At 60.1% G+C, this 13,191-nt stretch overlaps 1 protein-coding gene across 4 annotated transcripts in view; it reads right to left on the reverse strand.

Annotated features, from left to right (window-relative positions):
• Positions 1–2,418: 2,418 nt before the first annotated feature.
• Positions 2,419–13,191, reverse strand: part of Mgrn1 (mahogunin ring finger 1) — a 45,029-nt gene continuing 34,256 nt past the window's right edge. For 3 of the 4 annotated variants that reach the window (XM_071605303.1, XM_027940438.2, XM_027940437.2), the window contains 8 exons: positions 12,095–12,254; positions 11,042–11,151; positions 9,570–9,635; positions 7,941–8,164; positions 7,029–7,149; positions 6,682–6,724; positions 5,441–5,539; positions 2,419–3,888 (listed from right to left, as the gene is read on the reverse strand). In XM_071605303.1, coding sequence (XP_071461404.1) covers positions 3,776–3,888; positions 5,441–5,539; positions 6,682–6,724; positions 7,029–7,149; positions 7,941–8,164; positions 9,570–9,635; positions 11,042–11,151; positions 12,095–12,254 — 936 coding nt within the window. In that variant the 3' untranslated portion in view covers positions 2,419–3,775. The remainder of the gene's footprint in view (positions 3,889–5,440; positions 5,540–6,681; positions 6,725–7,028; positions 7,150–7,940; positions 8,165–9,569; positions 9,636–11,041; positions 11,152–12,094; positions 12,255–13,191) is intronic. The other variant, XM_027940439.2, reaches the window with a different exon arrangement.

Raw genomic sequence — 13,191 nt, forward strand, 5'->3', positions numbered from 1 at the left:
CCAATCGAAAGGCAGCCGCGGACGTGGGCCTCGCTGCCACCAATCGCTGCTGTGCCTCCAGCGAGCCCACCTCTCCCCAACACTGGACATTAATAAGTGTGCAAAGTAGGGGCGGGCGACCCTCGAAAACTACGACTCCCGGGCGCCTCGCGGCGAACCGAGGCAGCCCCCAGGGACGCGCGGAGATCCCGTCACCTCGCCTCGAGGTTGACCCGACCCCTCCCGCGACAGCACCCCGCCTCTCCGGAGCGCGAGGACAGCAGGGCCCGGCATGGTGCCTATGCAGCCCTGGGTTCAGCCTCTGGGGCTGCAAGTGGCTTAAATTCAGGGGGTGGGGCGTGCTTCCCAGCCTAGCGCCCCAAATACCCTGCAGGCCGGGACTTGCCACGAGAGGCCCGAAGTCGGGAACAATATCCCCGACCCAGTATCCTGCAGAGGTGGAGCCGTTAGTATTTACCCTGCGTTGTCAGAACTAAGTCCCGAGGCCTCGGAAGCAAGCATCCAGCACCCATCTGCTGCGCCGAACTCAATCAACGGCAGGGCCCAAGTGCCACGCCCCACAGTGGGCGTGGGTTTTGGGGAAAAGAACCCCCACCCGCACTCTCAGGATGAGTACCCCGGGCTGGGGCCATTGCTTGGTGGAATTGAGCAAAGGGGTGGGGGCACAGTTGGCAGGATCTGATGGAAAAGCATCACGTTAGTTTTATGGTGGCATCAGGAAATTGGAGGAAATAAGGACCCAGAAAGGGACTCTGTTCCCTGCTGTGGGCATCACTTGGGTCAGGGATCACACAAGGCAGCCATAGGTTTAAGGGAAGCCAGACTCTAAGTGTGTGATTATGTCTTAAGAGCACAGGGCAGCAAGTGAAGGGTGACTCCTCTGTCCAGAGGCCCCCCCTGCAGGCAGCCACCATACCTGAGCCCAGGTCTGTGGGCACAGGGGCACAGGGAGAAGGCTCCCCTACCCTCACCTCTCCCCAACACTGGACATTAATAAGGAGCTGGGTCTGTGGGGAAGTGAGGAGGGGGTCCAGTTTGGCCCACACAGAACTCCCCTGACACCTCTGTCTACCCACAGGGACTGTGTAAGACCCAGGTGTAGCTGCAGGGCCACGGGGATAGGCACCCCCAGGAACACCGGAAGCAGCCTCCACCGTATTAGCTAAGGAGCTGTGGGCTGTATGTGGCGAGTTCCCTGAACACCAGACGCCCCCTACTGGAAGGCCACTCCTGGGCAGTGGAGCATGGGCTCAGGAAGGCTTCCACTTCCAAATCCATATTCTCTGGGCAGCCAAACCTATTGCTCCAATCCATTAAGTCCACCTAACAGCTGCAGGGTATTGCTCCCTTGCTTAAAAAGCTCATCATTCTCAAAACTCAGACTACTCCCAGCCGGGTGCAGTGGTGCACACCTGTGATCCCGGCGACTCAGAAGGCAGAGGCAGGAGGATCGCAAGTTCCAAGCCAGCCTTGGCAATGTAGCAAGACACTCAAAATTTTTAAAAAGGGGCTGGGGTATAGGTCAGTGGTACAGCACACCTGGATTCAGTCCCCATACCAAACACAACACACACACACACACACTCAAACCCAACCAAAAAGAAAAAATAACCATAAAGACCCTTTCTGACTGTTCCTTATTAAAAAAAACTCCAACCAGCTGGGCACAGTGGTGCACTGTGGAGGCTGAGGCAGGAGGATCACAACTTTGAAGCCAAGTTGGGCAACTCAGCAAGACCCTGTTTCACAAAATTTTTAAAAAGGGCTGGGGGTGTAGATCAGTACTGCAGCACCAGAGCTCAGTCCCTATTACCAAAAAAACAAACTCCAATTATTTCACAGGGTCTTTGGTGTCTGTCCCCATCTCCTGACTCTCCCAGCAGCTGCACCAGGCTCTGTCTGCCAGGCCTTTGCACCTGCTGTGCTGTTGCCTGAAGCACTATTTCAGGCCATCTCTTCATCCTTAAGGACTCAGTTTAAATGTGTCCTCAGAGAAGCCCTCCCTGACCACCAGGTTAAATTCAGTTCCCCATGTGACTCCATCCTATCACCACTGACTTAACAGTAACCAAACCCTGAAAGCCTATCTGGCAAATGCAAGTGCCCCAGGGTCCGGGCCACGTCAGTACTGCCCTCCTCTGGCACAAGGAGTGTCCAATGAACATGTGTGGCATGAATCAGGGATGGGGATGGGCACTGGAGCAACAGCCCACACACCTGGGGCCAGGATTCCTTCCCTGTCAAGTCTGCTCTTGCTCCAGCCAGGGCTAGCAATGACAGGACGGTGCTCGGGAGCGCTGTCACTGCTGCCTTACATGAAGAAACACAGCAGGGTCACAGCCATCAGCAGCTGCCACTCACCACCAGTGTCTTGCCACAGGCCCAGAGTGCTGTGCCCTGAGGAAGGTGTGGACAGGATATTGCTGCATGATTTTATTACTATAAATATACAGTAAAAACGAACAAAAAACTAGCCAATCAGAGTACATCAAATAATAGCACACTGAGGCCAAGATGGGCCAGTGTGCATCCCATCCTTCAAATAACTGGCACCAATATCAACAGCCAGAGACCAGGACGCTGGTGGGTGAGAGGAGGGGTACGTGTGCATGCGCTCACCTGCGTGCGTGCGCTCACCTGTGTGCACATGTGAGCAAACAGCAGGCAGGAGAGAGCAGGATTGATGGTGCTCTGCTCACAGGCTCGCTGGACAGACTGAACCAGCCACTGCTAGGTTGCTCCCCAAGGTGCCCTGTGGGGCACTGCCCTGGCTCGAGCACCCCTGAGCCTCAGAGCAGGCTCTGTGCCACCCCACGGCCATCCCTCCCTCAGGGGACAGGAGCAGGGCGGCTCTCTGGGCAGGGACCCCTCCACCTCCCTGGGCCAGGCAGGCAGCAACAGCACCGGCTCCAGGTCCCGCTGGCAGCTCTGCTCTGGGCACCAGCACCAGGCACCCATCTCTGCTGCCAGCTGCCTTGCCAGCACAGGGCCCCGGCTGGACCTCCATGCCCTCCTTTCCCAGAGCCCACTACGCAAGTCTCGCAGACGCAGAGGAATATTTAAATGGTGATGGACAGCCAAGGGAGCAGCTCAGGTCCCCACCCCCCGGGAAGGTGAGCGGGCAGTGCACTGGCTGAGCAGGAAGGCCCCCACTTGGAGACATCTGATGGGAGCAAAGCTGGGACCTGTGAGAAGGCACAGGGCATGGTGACCAGGCCACTACCCCACGGCTAGGCCAGCCCTTGCCTTGCCCACGGCCGCCCTGGCTGCCAGGGGAAGGGCTGCACGCTGGGGCAGGCACTCAGTGCCAGAGGGCCCAGAGCAGGGGGGCCACTCACGGCCACAGTGACCACCAGTGGGCAAAGGTGGCACTGAGAACCAGGCTGCTATGGGGCCACGCGCGAGTGAGCAGACAGGCTCTGCTCCCCCAGAACGTCTGTGAAGCTGGACTTCACGATCCGTCCTCTTCTGCTGGTCTGCTAAGTTCTCAGGGACCCTGACCCCGGCATCTGGGGAACTCCCAGGGCCAGTGCCCAGGTAGAAAGTCACTGTCCTTCATCTTGTACCATTTACAAACATATCGACCATAGAAAAAGAGGGTTTGAAGAGTGGACAGGTCACTGTGCTCTTTGATCGAGGGTCACCATGGCCCCTGAGAGCCTGGTGGCCACGAGTCATGCCGACAGCAGAGACTGGAATCACACTGGGGTCCAGGGCAGCCCCTTGGCCAAGTCTGAGGGGCTGAGGGTTCCATGCTGTCAGTTTGGCCTAACTCTCAGAGTGGGGTCAGGTCAGTGGCCCCAGGGTCAGGACTGGAGCCACCAAGCGGAGGCCAGGGGGGGCCAGTGGTGCCGAGGCTGCAGGGTGTCTCCAAGGACGTGGACCATCCTGTGGGCAAGAGCAGAGGGAGGTGTGGTCACAGGCTGGTGCCCCTCATCACCTGCTGCCATCCTTAAGTCACCAAAGGGCAGGGCCTTCAGTTGTCCCCAATGCAGTCTGATGGGAACAGCAGATTTACCCCAAGTGGCCATACCAGGGACCTGGGGACCCTTCAGCCCCAGCTAGTGGGTGAGGTCTGGCCCCTCAGAATATCACCCTTCAGTGCCCAGCAGTGGGTCTCCTGACCTCGCCCTGGCTGGCTCATCCCAGATCTGGAGTGGCCACTGTCCTGCTAGGTTTACAACTGAGCTAGGCTGGAACCCAGCCAAGCCCTCAGAACGTGGAGCAGCGAGCAGCCCATGAGCAGCTTCCCCAAGGTGCAGCAAGGCCATGGGGTCTGCGGCCTCCTGCAGAGGCTGCTGCTCACTCCTGGCATGTCACCTCCACTGTGCTGGGACGCACTCTGCCCCTAGACTGGCTGCCCCATGGGTGCCTGTGACTGGCTGCCTCAGGACTCGTGGTCTCCTGCAGGACATGGCTCTGCCACGCAGGCCCAGGCAGTGCACCGCTGACCCAGGCGGGTCACCTGGGTGGCAGCGGCGTGCTTCTGCAGTCTGACCCCAGCTGCAGCACCCAGCTAGTGTCTCCAGGGGTGGTGCTGGGATGTGGCTCCATGGTTAAGCACCCCTGGTTTCAGTCCGTGGTACCAAAAAAATAAAACAGAAGCACGGTGGCGCTGAGAGGTCCTTTCCAACCAGAGTGTGTCACAACTGCCTGAGGCCCTGGTTGTGGTGACCCTGGAAGACTGAGCCATACAGGTTCTGGGCCAGGCAGGGGGCAGATGGGCTTCCCTGCTATGTGAAGGGACCCAGGTTCCTTAAAGCAACTCCTCCAAGGTCACAGCTCTGAAGGCAATATGGCCATTTATGTCAGAAGCCCAGAAGCTTTAGAGCCTCCCCTGCACCCCAATTCTGGAGCTCTGGTCTGAAGCAGACCCCAGCAGAGCAGAACTGACCTGAGGGCCTGGGCCTGAGCCTGAGCCTGAGCCTAGGAAAAGGAGAGGGCAGAGTCTGCCCCTGCCATGGGCCTTTCCGGTGCCCAGGGCACTCTGCCTGCTCTCTGCCCTGGCTGGAGACGTGCTGTGTCATCTGGGCAGGTGGCCCAGTCACCCCTGAGGCAGGGGAGGCCCGTGGCTGCCCTGGCTTTCTGGTTGGATCCCTGCACCAGCATGACCTTGGGTCCTGCATTCTTGCTTTCTGCTTGCAGCTTACGGGGCAGAGGTTCTGCCAATGGCTCCCCCAGCACCAGGCCTGGGCCTGCTGTGCCCTTGGGAAGGACCAGTGATGACCACCTGGTCCCCAGCAGGAGGTAGACAGAAAAGGACTGTGTCCACTCACTCCAGAGTGCTCTGACAGGGGCCTCAGGTGAAGGCTCTGCTCCAAAGAGCTGAGCTTGCAGGATACCAAGCAGACCTGGGCTTGGCCAGAGTCATGCTGTGGGACTGGTAGGCCCCCACCTCCCTGGGGACAGAGTCAGGACACACCCCCAGCCCTGCCATTACCTGGCAGGTAGATGTCAGCAGGAGGGCCTGGCTGGCTGCAGCCATGGTGCTCAGGACTGCTGTCCTGCAGGACGTCCTCGATGGAAGGCACCCGGCTCCCTGCACAGTGGAGGGCAAGGTCAGGACCACTGCAAATCCTAGGCCTGTGCTCCAGCTGACGCCGCCCCATCCCCGCATTCTCCAAAGACCCAAAGGTGGACACTTCCTTTCTTTTCCCTCCCTCTCTCCCACTAGCATGGGTGTTTTATTTGTATTATGAACATTACAGACCCATGTTTCAAAAACAAGGTCAGCTGGTAACAGGTGTTGTTAGCTGTCCCCTGCTCAACCCTGCCGAAAAGCAGGTGCCAGGGCCATGGCCCTGCTGCCCAGAGCAGTTACCACAGATCCTGGCCCTTGTGAGGGAATCTGAGGCACATGCCACACAACAGCTCTCAGTTCCTCAGTTTGGGACCTGCACTTCTGAGGGTGGCCCTTCTCTGATAAAAAAAAGGGCTCGTCCCCAGATTGTCTGTCCCTGCACACACTGTATCCCACAGCCGAGGTCACATCCCTTTGGGACTGGTTCCTCATTGTCTGCTCAGACCAGCAGCTTGCAAAGCACAGACGCAGGGAGGCAAGGCCCGGGGCTGGGTGAGGCACTGCCCCTGGGGACTCGCAGCCTGGGGCCCAGCTTCTCAGGGCTGGGGGCTGCCAGCAGCCTGCAGGGGGGCCTCCCTGAGGGTGGGTGGCTTCCTGGGAGGCACTTGGGTCAGCCCAGGGGTGGCTGCGATCTATTCTGGGATCTTCACCATACTTGGCCACGGCCACGGCCACGGGCCTCCCTGGTGCCAGCGGAGCCTCCCTTTCCCCTTGTGTTGAGCAGCAAGGCTGGGGAGGAACGGCCAGCTATGGAGGGAGGCTAGGGAGGCCTCAGCACAGGTGCCGCCACGCTGCCTCCCCACAGGGCCCGGCTCACAGGAGGCCCCCGGGAGGCCCTCATGTGCTTAAGGCCTCCACTAGAGGAGGTGAGGAGACACACACCAGCCCTGCTCTCGTTCTGAAGGAGGAGACGGCTGGCTGGGCGGCCGGGGGCTAGCTGGCCAGAAGACCCAGGCTGGAAACGGGGGCTGCTCCTACAGTCTGGGGGGGAGGTGGGAAAACTGAGCAGCAGGGCCTGGTCGGCACCCGTGTGGCAAAGCTCCTGGTGAGACTCAATCTCCAGGCGGCCGGGGCTGGGCTGCCAAGGGAGGAGGGCTCACCTTGCTTCAGCGAGGATGCATCCACCTCTTCTGCTGTGAAGCTCTAGGAGACAAAGGAAAACTGCCTAGGACTTGGTGGCAGGGCTGGGGCCGACAGCCAGGGCACTGACACCAGGCGGAGGGCAGTGGGCAGCAGGGAGGGCAGTTGCAGCCACCCAGGGACACAAGACATCATGGGTGCAGGATTCTCATGTGGCCTTTCCTGCCACCCTGGTCAAGTCACCATGCAGCACCCTGTCCCAGAGGCTGGGACCGCAGCCTGGAGAGCCTCACAGCGTGGCAGTGCCCAGGTGGGCGGGGGCTCGGGCCTGGTGGGTGTGGCTGGAGGAAGCCAGGCAGGGTCTCACCTCGGGGGAGCTCTCCTGCAGCGCCAGCTCCACCACAGGGGGCGGGAGAGGAGCATCCGAGTCCTCGGAGAGCTTCTCCTCATCCTCCTCGTGGATTGGGGATGTCGGAGACCTCAGGGTGCTGGGGAGAGAGGGAAGGGAAGGGAAGGTGGGGCCCGGAGGGCAGCTGGATCAGGTATGCTGAGCAGCAAAGCCACACTGGCTGGCAGATGCCCCACCCTGACACCCACTGGGTGAGGCCAAGAGGTGGGGAGACACTCCTGGAGAAGCACCTCCTAGCAAAGCCCTTGTGGCCGATGCCGACAGGCCACCCGAGACTTTTGGAGGGACATGAGCAGAGAGAGGAGAAGAGAAACCGGCAGGGGCAGGAAGCAGCAAGAGGGCGTGGGCCTGCTTCTCCACTGAGAGCACCAAGCCCGTCAGTGGGGCCAGGAGGTGGGCAGGCGGCCACTCCCTGCCAGTCTCCACGGGAGCCCACTGACCCTGGCACCCAAGGAACGCAGCTGCTGGAGGCCCTCTGTGCCCTGTGACTGCGGAGGCTGTCAAGCCTGGGAAGGGACATGACCACTGGCTCAGCAGTGATGTGCGCCAGCTGCATCCCAAGCTCTAGCTGCCATCACTCATCACTGTGCTGGGACATGTCCATGGGACTGGCTGCTGAACAGCCCCGTGGCTGAGGACAGGAGGGCACGGGAACCTCTGGCCTCGGCCTTGGCACGGCTCCACGGCTCTGCTCTCTGCCGTGATGAGCTGCTGCTGAGTCTGACCTGCTACTGGCTCTGTGCCCTGGCGGTCACTAACCAGACGTCAGAAAACCCTGAGACGCCACACATCAGCCTCACGTCCTCACGTGCTGCCACGCACACTCACATGCACACGCCCTCTCGAGAGGAAGGCCGGGTCTGGCCTCACCTGTCTGGAGACTTGCTCCTGGGCTTGCCCTGGTGGCTGCTCTCCATGACTCGCTCGATCCCAGCAAGAGGACAGCTGGCCTGAGAGAGGCCGTCTGAAACCCCCGAGTAGGTGATTTCTTCATAAAGTGGGGCTGAAGGGATGGCCGGGGACACAGCACGAAGGCCATTGAGTGCCTCGAGCAGGGAGATGGGCTCGTAGCCAGATGGGATGCTGTCCGAGCTCTGCAGGGACAAGCACAGGTGAAGAGAGGCCAGCCAGGCCCCCTGCCCACAGCCATAAAGCCCCTGACACTGGGCTTCTCCCAGGGACATGCTGCTCCCACTCCTTCTTTGCTGACCATCTCCTGGCTGCTCCACCTTTAGGGACTTGAGGTCCCCCCTCCCTCACAGCCTTAAAGCCCAGAGCTCCCTCGGCCATCGGCTATAGCTAGCGCACACCCTGGACATGCAGATGCCCACATTAGTGGCCAAGATGAAGGGCGGAGGGCACCCACAAGGGTTCCCACCCTGTCCTCGGCCAGCCCCTACCTGGCTTCCTGTTCCTGCCTCGAGGGGGAGAATGAGGGATTAGTGACAGGAAGGCTGGCGGGTGGGGAGAGCAGGGTGGGCCATGCCAAAAGCAGAGGGCCACTGCACATACGTGTGCCCCAGCCCGGGAAGTCTGCTCCAGGAGCTCCGACCTGGCTGGCAGCTGGGGCACGAGGGAGAAGCCACTGTCGCCCCCTATTGGAAGCGGGCAGAACCCACAAGGTGGATGGAGGAGAAAGCCACCCAGGGACCCAGGAACAGCAGTCAGGCCACCAGGCTGCTCAGAGGTGGGCAGTGCTGCCCTGCCTCACTCTCCCAGGACCAGGCCAAGGGGCAAAGAGCCTCGGGCTCTGGCCTGCAGAGAGCGAGGCCCTGAGAGGAAGGACCACAGGTGGGTGCCAGGCCTGCGTTGCGTCTTGGACCTCTGTCCCCCCCTGCTCCCACCTGCCTTCAACTTAAAGGTGAAGGATGGCCTGAGCCCCTCCCTCCTTGAAAAATGAAAAAGTCTCTCTGGGTTGCTTCTCTCCGCCTCTCTAAGCCACCCCCTGGGTACACGGGGCTTTGACTGGGTCTGCCCAGGTACATGAAGGCTCTGGGTAGAGGCCTGGTCCAGCTGCCACCCACTACCCATCCCCCTGCCTGTCCCCTAGGGTGCAAGGAAAATGCCAGAAAACCAGAGTCCTAGGCCCAAAAAGCCAGACCCAAGGGGTAGAGAGCAAGGGAACGCAAGACCCAGAAGCACGCGCAGGGAAAACTGTCTGCAAACTCAGCAGCAGCGACAGTCCACCTCCAACGTCCATTCCACTGCCAGCAAGAAAAAAAAAAAGGGAAACGGGCCTGGGGCCCAGGCGGGGCAAAGCTGGCAGAGGGGCACTGCCTGGCCGGCCGTCACCAGGGCAGACGAGACTGGCTTTTTGCCAACAGACCTTGAGCTTTGCTTGTTCCACAAAACTCCCTTCCTGGGCAGGGACTCCGGGACTGGGGAGAGCAGATGGACAGACTGCGTTAATAAACATTAGCCTGGGGTGGACGGACGTCCCACGCTGCTGGTTTAGAGCGAAGTGCGGGCAGAAAGGTCGCAAGGACCAAGCACACTTACTGTTTCCCTTTTAGGGTTCTTGCTGGCCAGGGAGGCAGGGTGCGACTTTGATTTTTTAAAGGGACACTGTCAAGATAAAAATTATATGTTTTACAACCACCACCCCTGAATGGCACTGGGCTGGCGGGCGGGGCTCTGGTTTGCTGTCCTCCAGGCGCCAGGCACCCTGCGCTTCACAGGACCCTCGGGACCACATGCAATGCGAGTCCTGGCTGAGGGCTCTGGACAGGCTGCCGGCCTGCCTGGCCAGGGCCCAGGAGCCATACAGCTGGCCCTCTCAGAGCAGCAAGGGGTGGGGCCTGTCCCTGCCCCAACACCAACCCACCCTAGGTCACCCAGAGCAGCAGGGCTTGGTCAAGGGCTCTCCGCCCATGAAAGACAGGAGACGGCTGCAGCCCTGCACTGTGGGAAGCGTCTTGGCTCATGAAACGTAAGAGAGAACAGGAAGGGACCCGCCTGAGCCTAGGCCACCAGGGCAGAACTGGGGAGGGCAAAACCAAACACCAAGCCACTGCCACTGGGCGTCCATCAGCCCTCTGACACACAGAGACCAGCCTCTCGCAACCAAACAGCCAGTGGTTGATGGAAGGTACCAGGGTCCCCCAAAGCCCATGCCGAACAAGTTGGAGGCAGAACTGCCAGGCAAGCCCAAGGTGGCTGGGTGGCCTTCGGTGACACAGGCCCCTCTAGGACAGCCACACTTCTGCTGCAGCTGCCAAAACACTTCCAATTTTAAAAGAGAAGCCCAAAACCTGGGGTTCAAGGGGAGTTTCCAAGCTTCCAAATACTGGCCCAATTTTCAGGAACGTGAACAAATACACCTGGCCTCCTGCTAGGGACGGCAGGGTCCGGCCATAGCCCAGTGCAGATCCAGGAGGCTGGCGAGGACCCTCCCACGCAGAGGCTGCACCTGTGGGTGTGCGGGCCCACTGGGTTTATTCCAATAGGGGGGCCTTCAAGGCCACTGGACATGGCAGCCTCAGCGGGGAGCCAGGAAAGGAGCTCAAGCCAACAGGGAGCCCGGGCAGGCTCTGCCTGGCAGCCCTCTCTCCTGGGCTCCCTCCCAGCCCTTCCTGCCTCTGCGTCCCTCCCACCTGCTAGAGTCGCTCTGCACCGGCTTTGGTCTCCCGGCCCTGCCCTTTCCTCATGTCCCTGTCTCCTCCTCAGGCCTGAAGCGACAGGACCTGCCCTGCCTGCCTAAAGCAAGCCCCACCTGTGTGGCCCAGTGCAGGGGACCTGGTGGCCACTTGCTAAGGCCCCTCAGAGCGATGCTATGCTGCCCTGTGGAGTCTTGTGAGGAAACAGCACGGCTCACTCACGGAGAAGCAGACGGAGGGCCAACTCGTCCACTGGGGGTGAACCCAGACGAGGGGGCAGCTGCCTCGCATACATGGCCGCCCTGGCCCCCATCCACACTCAGCCTCCTGCAGGGCCACATGGACCACGGACAGGAGGGTGCAAGAGGCACTTACCGAGTGCTCATCGTGGTCCATGCTCTGGGCCAGGACAGGACTGAAGGAGATAGGGGACAGGGCCCCTGGCTTCTTACGCACAGCCCGGATCTGCAGGAGGGCCCGGAACGCTGTGCAGAGGGAGGGACTCAGGTAAGCAGGTAGCATCCGAGCAGCATGGGGAGCCCACCCAGCCAGAGACACTGGGCACCCCACTGGGATACCCTAGAGGAGTCCCAGAACTGGGCAGAGCAGAGCCTTAGCAGCTCTAGGCAGGGAGGAAATACAAGGTCAAGATGGCACTGGCCCAGGGTGAGGGCCAGCGGAGCTGGGCAGCAGGGGACAAGACCCACCCAGTGCTCCAGACCACACGGCCAGGATGAGAGGAGCCCCTTCAGGCTGCAGGAAGGTTTACCAGGTCCCAAGGGGAGTCCAGGGGCAGAGTCTGGCCACCCAGAGCAGGGAGACCAAACCAGGCTCATCCCTCTCCCCACAAAATGGCCCAGAGGCCATGGCATACTCTTCCAGGAAAGGGCAGGTGAAGAGTGCAGCCCAGGTGACCAGGCCAAGCAGAAGCAAATGGGGCGGGACAAGAGGCTCCTCCTCAGCCTCCTCAGAGATGTGTCCTGGCAACATGGTCACAGACGAGGTGCATCCATCAATCCTTCTCCTCTCTCTATGTCCTGTCCAGCCCACGATGGACACAGGCCTCGTGCAGGGAGGAGACCTCTTTTGCACTGACTCCTGACCCCATGGTGTCCGGGCCTCCTACCTCACATCCTCACCCAAGGCTCAGTAGCCCAGGGGAGGAAGGACTCAGGCTGTGAGCTGGAATGGGGTTCACAGAGCTCCACGTGAGGCAGGACTGGCCCCTTGAACCAGGACCCTGCCCAGCTCACCCAGCGCAGGCCACCACCCACCTGGCTCACTCCCTCCTTCCTGACCCCCATAAAGTCTAGCTAGGCTAGTGCTGCTCTCCTGTCTCAGCCACAGAGGACACCCGGCCCGGAACTGCTGTGGTGTGGGCCGCCCGCATCTCCACAACCCCATGTGCAGGCCCTGGGTGGCACTCACGCAGCCGGCAGATGGGACAGTTGTTGGCCTGGTACCGCAGCGTGTCAGCACAGGAGGTGCAGAGGCACAGGTGGCGGCAGGGCAGGATCAGTGTGTCCCGCAGGTCCGACAGGCACACCACACACTCGTTGCTGTTGTCACTGTTCTCGTCATCTGCGGGCTACAGGGATGAGGGCCTGCCGGTCAGTGGCCTCTGTAGGCCCTCCCGGGCCACCAGCTGTCCTTCATTACCCCAGGGGCCACCATGGCCAAGGGAGACCCAGAGGCAGGGGCAGTTGTGGAGGCTACAGCTGGCACCATGCTCACTAAGGGGACACTGGGGACTCAAGAACTGGCTCTTTCTGCTTCTCAGATTCAAAGAGAAACTCCAAAGAGCTCCCCTGCTAAGCAGTGCCTGGAAGCTGGGGGACCGTCCCTGTAGTGGGAACAATCACAGAGATCTAACTTGTTGGCAATGCTTTCACTAAATCAATAATCAATTTTAAGAAAAGCAGCACGTGGGCTGAGAGCATGGGGTCCCAGCAGGACCAGGCAGGCTGACCCAGTTGTTTCTGTGGAGCTTCATTAGAGCACAGTCTGCCCACTGTCCCTGGCTGTCCACAGCGCCAAGCAGCTACCCTGAGGGATGCCAGCCAGCCCCTGGTGTAAGAGCTGAGCAGAGTGCATGCTCGGCTGAGCCGGGCCTGGCCAGACTACTTTGTCCTCCTAGCTCCTGGAGGTTCCCACTGTCCCAGACCCAGCCAGTCTCTGCCTTTCAGAGAGGTTCTAAAAAACAGGCCAGGGCCGGGGCTCAGTGCAGAGCGCTTGCCTAGCATGTGTGAGGCACTGGGTTCAATTCTCAGCACCACATTCAATAAATGAATAAAATAAAGATCAATCGACATCTAAAAGAAATTTAAAAAACAAAAACAAAACAGGCAGCCATTTCATTCATGCCATACTCTTTTAAAAAACAATAAATCTGAGCGCAGTGGTACATGCCTGTAATCCTAGGGGCTTGGGAGGCTAAGGCAGGAGGATCATGAGTTCAAGGCCAGCCTCAGCAAAAATCAAGGTGCTACGCAACTCAGTGAGACCCTGTCTCTAAATAAAATGCA

The sequence above is a fragment of the Marmota flaviventris genome, chromosome 19, assembly GCF_047511675.1.
Source record: "Marmota flaviventris isolate mMarFla1 chromosome 19, mMarFla1.hap1, whole genome shotgun sequence".
NCBI classification, from domain to species: domain Eukaryota; kingdom Metazoa; phylum Chordata; class Mammalia; order Rodentia; family Sciuridae; genus Marmota; species Marmota flaviventris.